Consider the following 9,881-nt stretch of genomic DNA (forward strand, 5'->3'; position numbering starts at 1 on the left):
AATTGATCGGAAGATCTTCAGATCATTGGATCGTTAATTAAATAAACATTAAATTAAAGCGATAGATTACAGATTTTTACTATTAGTTATCTTGATAAACTTTTCCTGTTAATATTTTGTTTAGATTATTAAATTCAAGTTTAAATAAATGTTAAACGTTAAAATAAACTTTGGTATTTTAATGCTAATTTTAAACTATTATACAAATTTTATTGACGTATTAATTTCGTTACATATACTTTTATGATTCCTGTATTTGCACAATCTAAATACAAATTTATGTACATTTACTAATTTCGAAGACTAATTTCGAATGTATATGTCTTCCAACAAATATACATATAATAAATTTAGGTTTTTTTTTCCTGGATTAAAAATAATATTTACCAACAGAATATCAGAAATGTTTAATAAATAAATAAATAAGTTAAATAATAATCCACAGTACATTCTAAGTGTAAATTATTTATTTATATTTATTGCCGTAGATAAATATTTCGCGGGTGGTCGTTTTAAAAAATTAAAAAATGACTTGTCCATATGTCGTATAGGTTTGATAGCGAGCATTGAAGCGTGTACTGTATATTATGTATTTGTACGTATATACAAACATATTATATTATATACAAGAGGACAATTTATCAAAGCAACCACTCACAAGTAAACTGAGTCAACTTATTGGTACGTTAGATATTGGCGCCAAGGGATTTCTGTTGCTTTGAGAATAATATTAGCTTACTTTTTCGCGCTATATATTCTACCGCACCCATTTTAACACTTTCGACTTTATATGCTTATACTTATATGTACATACTGTTTAGTTAAATACACTCGTGCACGATGACAGTTTGAGATTATCCTCTTAGATTTAATTTGCTACGCTATACATTAACTCATTTCATTTCGTGTTATATAAATATGTATGTGTTTTTTTTTTTTTTATTGGCTTTAAAATCAATACAATAAAATTTATACGCGAGCACGTGATTTTATCGAATTCTAATTTATTTATGACAATTAAAAAATTTTAATTTATTATTATTATTACTATTATTAAGATTAAACAAATTTTTATTTAACTGGAACGAGTTTCATTTGCGAAATCACTTACAAATACTCCTGACAAGTTATTTGAAGTAAATTTGTAAATATTGATTGTATTTTTACAAAAATTTTGAATTTTTTGGAGCAATCAATGAAATTTTTGTAAAGATTATTTTTTTGACGTCTTGTTGATAAGTCCGAACGTAAAAAATAAAAAAATTATAAATTAATTAAATAAAACATTTTTTTTTATTCTGCTTGTTTTTACGGCGCATTTATGGTAAAAAATGTCGTTAAAACAAAAAAAAAGATTTCGCTAGCTTTTTTGCCTTTGAAAGTTGAAAAAAATTTTGGCTCTCATGTTTTTGGATAAAATTTCTATTTTATCTTTTTTTGATGTTTTTGACATATTTCTTTTTTTTTTTAAAGTTTATAAAAAAATGGAAAATTAAAAAAAAAGTTGAATTCTACAATTTTTTAGAAAATTTATAAATTTTTTTGAAAATTTATTAAAATTGTAATAATCAACTTTTTTTTTTAATTTTTAATTTTTTTTATGTATTTTTCAAAAAAAAAATATATCAATAATATCAAATAGTCTTTTTACGATATCCTCAAGAAATTTCCGTCTTTGCGACAAAAATTTTTTTAGTATAATCCTTAACCCTTTTGTGAGTCAATTTTAAACAATTATATTAAATCAACACACAAAAGTTTTCTATATTTAATATAAATTATTTTTTTAAATTATAAAATATAATTTTTTATTGTGTACAGTTAAAATAATAAAAGTTAATTAACAAAATAAATATTTACCTATCATCATACAATTGGTTTCGACTTGAATACTCCCTCTGATGCCGGGTAAACTCATCGAGTCTGCGATATCGCTCCTCCTTATTATCGCTAATTGGATAGTAGTCAATATAGTTTTTTTCAGACAGAGACCTCCTTTCACGTCTATGATCCCCGACTTGAATTTTTCCATTAGTGTCGTCTGCAAGAGTCGTCGAGGCGTCTTCAGCAGTGCCATAGTCTGAAACATAAACATTAAATAATAACTATAAAATAAAATACCCATAATTGAATCAAATATCAATTATAATTATATTTAATTAATGCCCACAATTATTCTTTATTTTCCACTAGAATGAATTTCAAATCAGACAGCTTAATAATTATAATATCGCTAAACGGTTTATTTTGTGAAATGCCAATAAATTATGCCAATCAATAACCCACGGCCACTTGACACGTCCACAGCTTAATTCATTTATATTAATAATATATATGTGTATTTGTAATATTTATATTATTTTATCATTTTGTTACATTCGTATGTGAAGTATTAAGGAATGTAAGAACGTCCTTCCCGAAGCAGCTAGTATTATGAATGGACGTTTACCTTTCCGCCCACGCGAAAAGGAGAGACAGAGAAATGTTCCGTGTACGTGGATGTTAACTTTGGAGTAAGAGTTGTAATTTATATTATAGTTGTAGTTAACTAAAAACCAAGTTGTCGTTGTATCGATTCAGATGAAGCAACAAATGTTGAACACGGCTATCAGCTTGTAACACTTGATCACTTAGTAGGACTGATTTTATGTGTACAAATCACCTTCTAAGTCGGATAATTGCCTTTTTTTTGCTTACAGTCAAGAAATTATCGCCCCCATGCTTCTTAAGTATCGAATTATCGCATTATGTGATTATAAGATAGAGTTTTAATCTGAGTGGTTAGACGTTTGTGGTATTACACAGTAAAAAGAGTTGTTGTTGTGATTTTTTATAGATACTAGTTTTATAAATTGATGGAAAACGTAAATAGAAAAAATGATATTTATCTTTCTCTTAAAAAAAAAAAAAAAAAAAAAAAAATAGATTCAAAAACAAAATTATTTAAGAGTTGCCGTGATTCAAGAATTTTTTTTCTTGAAACTTGTTTTCTTAACGAGGAGAATTAGTAATTTTTAAAGTTTTAGTTCGTAAGGCTACCACCAGATGGCTAGGTGGCGTAACGTGTGCTCGCTTTTAAAGTTGTAATATCACGAACTAAAAGTGAAATTTTAAAAAGCATATTTCTTTTAAATTAAGTAATATTTTTTACGTGTATCTTTATTATTGATAAAAGATCATGATTAATTAAGATTAAAAACGTAAACAATTTTCATCGTGGTGGGTCTTTGGAAAAAAATAAACGATTGAATCACGATCGGCTTATTATCCTTACAAAAGCAACAATTATACTTCTAAAGATTCTTGTGGCATTGTTTCATAGCTCATAGCTCTTTCCTTGAAAAAAAAAAAAAAAAAAGCTAAAACTTAAACAAACAAGTATAGTTAAACTTGATACTTCATGGATGGGAATATAAATAAAAACACGAATAGCAGGAGCATCTCCACTCGATTATCCCCTCAATAGTTTTTCTCTTCATTGTATCCACACTTTTATCCGGTACATCCGCTTAGCCAGGTGCTTGTTGCACAAAACAAAAACAAAAATAAAAATAAACAAGCAGTGCGATAACTCAAGTGGAATGGACTCGGGTGCTTGTGCGGGAAAAATGTATTTTTAATCCGGAGGCATAACTTCAATAAGATGTAGGCGGATACTTTATCATTTTATTATTTTATTAATTAAAAAAAAAAAAAAAAAAAAAAAAAAAAAAAAAAACATTTCAGTATTATATTTTAAATTCCACGCGAACTATGTCATGTTTACAAAAATTTTGATCAAGTTCATAGAGTTGTAGGTTAATAATAATAAAAAGTATACTACTGATGTCATTCAGAGATAACAGAGCCATTAGCCTGACAAAAGACTGCACTCAACTTTTTCGTTTTTTAAACGCCTTCTATATCTTCTATTATCATAAAATGAGTTGGCTTATCTTAAATCACTTCTACTTTATATTGCACTAATTTGTCATAAAAAGTGTCGATATATTTTTTTATATTTATAATATGACAAATTTTAGATGTCTTAAAAATCATTCCAAAAATTATGATATGAAAAACCTTAAGGACTTATTTGTTTGAAAAATTCTAAAAAAATTTTAGATGCCGCTAAAAAATTAAAAAAAAAAGTAAATATATTAAATTGATTTTCTCATTAAATAAATTTAAAAATCTATATGAATTATTTTAAGAATAGTGTTCAGAGTATGAATTAAAATTAAAATTACAGTTACTTAATATATAAGTATTTAAAATATCATGAATTAAAAAGCGATAAAATAAAATAAAATAAAAAGAACAATGATTGTTACTAAAACCTTAAATTGATGGTTTAAACATACTCATTAAGTGAAATAAAATTAGCATTAATTACGGCAATGTAAAATAGCGTATTCAATGAAATTATAAATTCAAACAAAACGCATAACGGTAAATAAATCATAGGTGAAAAATAACCGTAAGTACGTAGGCGTTTGCCTGAAAAATAAATTAATCTTCTCTACTAATCCTTCCGAGCCGGTGGGAAAATAAAAAAGTTGTTAATGACTTTAAACTCATAATATAAAGTGAATAAGGGTGCGTAGTGCGTGTGAAAGTGTGTTAATGTTGATACATTAATGTACTTACTACACTTACACTCTTTGCACGTGTATATAAGCGTATGTGTGTTATGTTAAGTCGCGGCTGATGCAATGAAGTAATGCCAGTGGGCAGATAAATATACTTATAGTTAAGTTACTTTACAACTAAACACCACTTAGACTACGTATATAAGTATTTATAGTGTAAATCGTGTCGCTGGTCATGTAGAGTCACTAAGAGACTAGTGTAATGCACGTAACCTAGCTCGTTGTAACACCAGGAAATCGTGTCTTCCATCCTAGATTTAATACCACCCACATACGCTCGAATGTCTACCTAAGATATCAAACATTAAACATATCTATTATAGGAGCATAGTGAAAAGTTTTATTTGATTTAAGAATTTTTCAAAAATTTCATTCTTTTTCTTTTTTAAAAATATTATGTTTTATTAATTTTAAAGCTAGAAAATCATTTTGAAAATTTGGAATAAAAAAATTCTTCAGAAGATTTTTAATCTTAAATTAAGTTAATTTTTTTCAGTTCCAAACTTATGAAGAAAAAACTTTTAAAAAAAATTTAAATGAACATTTTTTTAACCGATAAATTCATTTTTTAAGTACATTTCTTTCACTGTTGAAATTAATTTTTTATCAGCGTAAAAACAAAAATGTGAAACTTTTAAAAGAGATTATTTTTATTTTTTAAAAATTGTTTTGGTTAAAGAATTTAATTTTATCGATTGAAGGTAATATTTCTTGAATTAAATGACGATTGTTATCGATTGGAGTTAACATTTTCGTGATACAAGAATAACGTAACCAAGACATAAATTTTTTTTCCGGATTATTTCCAAACCAAGTAGTTATTACTATTTATTGATACACAGAAAGAAAAAAAATCTTGAGTCAAGTGTTAATTTTCTTAAATCAAGGAAATCTTAAGGAAGACTGAAAATTTCTTGAATGAAGTTAAAATTTTTTTAACCAAGTTAAATTTTTTTAAGCCATAAAATTTCTTCTTGCTTCAAAATAACTTCAGTATTCTTTATAATTTTCTTGATTCAAGAAATTTTTTTTTTCTTTGTATTAAATTTAAATTAAATCAAACAAAAGTAACGCTAGCGGCAAATCGATAAATTGCCTAACAAATAGACATCGAATGTGGTAATCGTTATTAGTCATTAGTTATTATAAATATACGGAATATAAATACCTACTTTAAGTAATTAAGTAATAAAATAATTAATAACGCTAAGAATAGGAGTAAGAATGCGAATGAGGAACGAAGAATGGAGGATCGATAGAAGCGTAATTAAATATCTTAACTCGGTGGTCAGTAGGAAACTCCGAGTCCGGGTCCGAATCGAACACATAACACCACACTCTACTCGACCGGACAGGTTTCTACTTAGGACTTAACTCTTCTCCGAGTCAGTTGTCTCGCGAAACTGGTTTCGAGGTGGATCTCGACCTTTATAACGCCGTGACGTTACATGTCCGGATAGATTGGAAGCTTGACACACACCTGGAAAATTCTTTTTATCCTCGGATCTGACTTCAACTACAACTCCAACTTCAACCTTTTTTCTTCAATTAAATAATTTTTTTTTTATCATCATTATCACTGACTTATTAAATCTAACTCGGTTAATTTGCCGACTCAAACAAAACTCTAAATTATTCATCGAATCGAAAATTTAAATAACCTCTCTATAAATAGGAATAGTCAGAGACCATCTATATGCATACGTGAGTGCCTTGCCGAGAATTACAAGTAACTATCCGAAAAAAAAAAAAAAAAAAAAAAAAATTAATGAATTCCTACATATATTAACATCCAATAACAACGAACCGTTATCAATTGAGTTTCTTCAGGATAGATTGCCGAATTAATTTCGTAGAATACTTTTTTTTTTATTTTTTTCATGAAGAAGTTGTTAAGGATTAATTACAATTAGCGATATAATAATATATTCATAAACATTAATTGATTCGTTACAGCAACAATAATAAATATTCATTTTTAAGCCACATAATTCGACTTTTTGATAGTATTATTATTATTTTTTTTAAGCTAAAAAATCATCTTAGTTTCAAATTTTTATTTTTGAATCAAGTTAATTTTTTTGTCAGTGTCGTAACTCAAAAAATTGCAATTAATGATAATAAGCCTAAAAATTACAGATCGGAGAAATAGAAAACCAAAATCGGAAATAAAAAAAAATTAATAGAGTCAAACGGATGTGAAGTAAGTAAGTGGTAAACATTAATAAGACATGTGAGAATTAATCAGTACTTATTTCGCCTATGATTTTATGAGAACTCGATAAATCCCGAGAGGAGTATTCAGTATCCTAAGAGCTTCGAGTTGATTCATTACTCTTTAGCTCTTACTATCGTACTCTTTAACTTACACTTGCACTTACTCTCTACTCGTGCTCGGTTTGCCCTTACATTGCATTATATACATTTATACAACACACATCGGGACTGGATAATTTATAACGAACGACCTCCGAGAAGCCACCAAGGCACTCGCGGTTACAAGGAAGATTAAATCGGTAGGAGAACTCTCAAGACCGACTCTTATTTCTCCTCAATAAGCTTTTTAAGAAAAATTTAACTCAATTTAAATTCTATATATATATATATATATATATATATATATATATATATATATATATATATATATATATATATGTTGTATATCATAGCATATTGTTTTGTGGTTTCTTTGTACATGTAACTCTAAATAAATTGTACTCGTTTAATAATTTTTTCCGTTTAAAATCAAGAGAAATTTATGATTGAATTAAATTATTATAAAGTATACAGACTATTAGATTGCGGTTAAATTTTTTTTACACTGGAAACTATTTATTAAAATTGTTTTTGTCAATAAAGTTGGTCGTGGAAATTTTAATTCGATGAAAAACTTACTCTGTTTAATATCAAATTTTATTTATAATTTCAAATTTAATTCATAAAATTTGATTAAATAAAATTATGTAATTTTTATTTATAAAAAAAATTGACTTTAATCAAGAGAAATTATTTTTTAAAAAAATTTTATTTCGTCCCCGGAAATAAGTTTTATAATTAAATTATAGTATAATCAATTAACTTGAGCATAAATATAAAAGTCAATTAAAATTTTAATTAACTAAACAACTAACTTAATAAATAATCATAAGAATTTTTTTTTATTTCCTCGGTCTATCCTTTAATATCTCCTCCGGCAGCAAGCTCCGAAATCCTGAATCCTGAAGAAGCCTCCGCATCTCGAATATGCATCATGAAAACCAGGCTTATATCTCGGCATTTATCATTTTTTGCATACGGAATGATCGACGAAAAGTAAAATGGCCCTGTGATTACTGAAATTTCTTCATGATCACCAGGTTCATCGTGCTTAACAGATTCAACGAGCGTCTGTATATCGATACAGTGTTTTTATCTGTATATATGTATCTGTGTATGTGTATGTGTATGTGTATGGATATGGATACGGATATGCAAAATGATGTTATGTGTCGAACCCGTCTCTTCACTTGCGAACCTCAAGCTCGCGGCCATTGATATAATATAACACACGCTCATATCGATACACATAAGACACAAGACAAGACGCAAGATATAAAAGACTACTACTCATGTATGCATCGGTTCTTAGCTTCTTTGCCAGATCGTGTACAATCTCCTGTTATGCAGTACAAGTACCATTACTTTAAACTTTTACATACTCTATACTTCATACTTGATACCCTGGGTATTAAGATACACGCCCACGAGGACAATGCCCTGCAATACCGAAAACCGAATTCGTGCGGACCCTAAATGTTTTATAATTTATTCCGGTTTTGTACCTTCACCTTTACTTTTTTTAAAATATTTACATAAAATAAATTTTTCATCATTTTTATTTATTTTACAATTATAATTGTAATTATAATGAGTTGTGTGGAATAATAATAAATAATAAATAATAAAAAAATTAAATAAAATTTTAATGCTCAATGGATAGAAAGTTACGAATAAATTTTCTGCTATATAATTTTTGATCGGCGAAAGTTCATCGTATTGCGTACATCACGACAAATCATTGCGCTTTTATGATTATGTTGTTGAGGTTTGATAGGCGGAGAAGTAATAGATCCATCAAGATCCAAGACTCAATTTCGCTTTCATTGACATTATCGTGTTAATTAATACTTTTATTTATTTTTTTAAGTATCAAAAAAATTTAATTTTTATGGTGAATCACAATTTTTGCGTTTAAAGATTTATGTGATTTAAGAATGATAAAGATTATAAGGTACTGGCGAGTAATTATGCCGAGTTGAAGGATATTTATGATAAAATGAAAAATATCAAATTTCACAAATGAGTTTTTGTAGTAATTAATATTATAATAAATTTTTTTATAAATATGAATAAAAAATGCTTTTTCCATAAATAAAAATACAATTAAGCATTTGAAAAAATCGTAACAAATAATCTCTTTTTTACTGTAAATAGATAATAAGGTCTACTTAAATATAATTAAATATTTTTTAGTATTAAAGATAATCAAATTATTATTTGTTACATTAACATAATTTTTTATCTTAAATACTACGAATATATTAATTACATTTTACTAAAACTTATCATACTCAATCTAAAGTATTTAATCTTTTTTTTTGTTTGTAATAGAAATTACCATTTTTTGTTAATATTTTATAAAAAACATGTTTAAATTATGGTTAACATCTAAATTTACCGATAATATTCTTTTAATTACAAATAACTACACTGAAGAAAAAAAAAAGTTAACTTGATTAAAGAAGAATACTCGAACTAAAAAAATAGTTTTGATATTTTTAATCAAGCAAAAAATTTCTTGAACTAAGTAATTTTTTTTTATTTAAGTTAATTTTACTAGCTAAAAGCATTGTAAGAATTTTTTTGTCAAATAAAAGGATTGAAAACCTAATAAATATAAAAATAGTGTTTTAAAATGTCACAGTATTTACAAAATTATGTATGAGAAACTGTTGCATAAATACCACATGTTCGCGCCAGAACGTGTGGTAAGTCCGCAATCAACCTCACTAGAGGTGCAGCGACTCACGCGCACTCTGCATTTCATTTCCCGAAGTCAACATCTGCCGGCGCGCCAACCGACATAACACACCAACCTACACGCTGCAGTTAACATCACGTTAACAACAAACATCAATTTACAACAAACACTTAATAACTCTGCGTTATTTTAAAAATGTAATTGAGTGTTTACATCCAGTTAATTTATTA

At 26.9% G+C, this 9,881-nt stretch overlaps 1 protein-coding gene across 2 annotated transcripts in view; it reads right to left on the reverse strand.

The window, feature by feature from the left end:
• The window catches only part of LOC141523922 (A disintegrin and metalloproteinase with thrombospondin motifs 15), a 97,628-nt gene that overhangs the window by 20,338 nt on the left and 67,409 nt on the right, over window positions 1–9,881 (reverse strand). For both annotated transcript variants that reach the window (XM_074237500.1, XM_074237501.1), the window contains exon 7: window positions 1,861–2,080. In XM_074237500.1, the coding sequence (XP_074093601.1) occupies window positions 1,861–2,080 (220 nt within the window). The remainder of the gene's footprint in view (window positions 1–1,860; window positions 2,081–9,881) is intronic.

The sequence above is a fragment of the Cotesia typhae genome, unplaced genomic scaffold (genome assembly GCF_013202065.1).
Source record: "Cotesia typhae breed Kobodo isofemale line unplaced genomic scaffold, CoteBio_Ctyphae contig_22, whole genome shotgun sequence".
Lineage (NCBI taxonomy): Eukaryota > Metazoa > Arthropoda > Insecta > Hymenoptera > Braconidae > Cotesia > Cotesia typhae.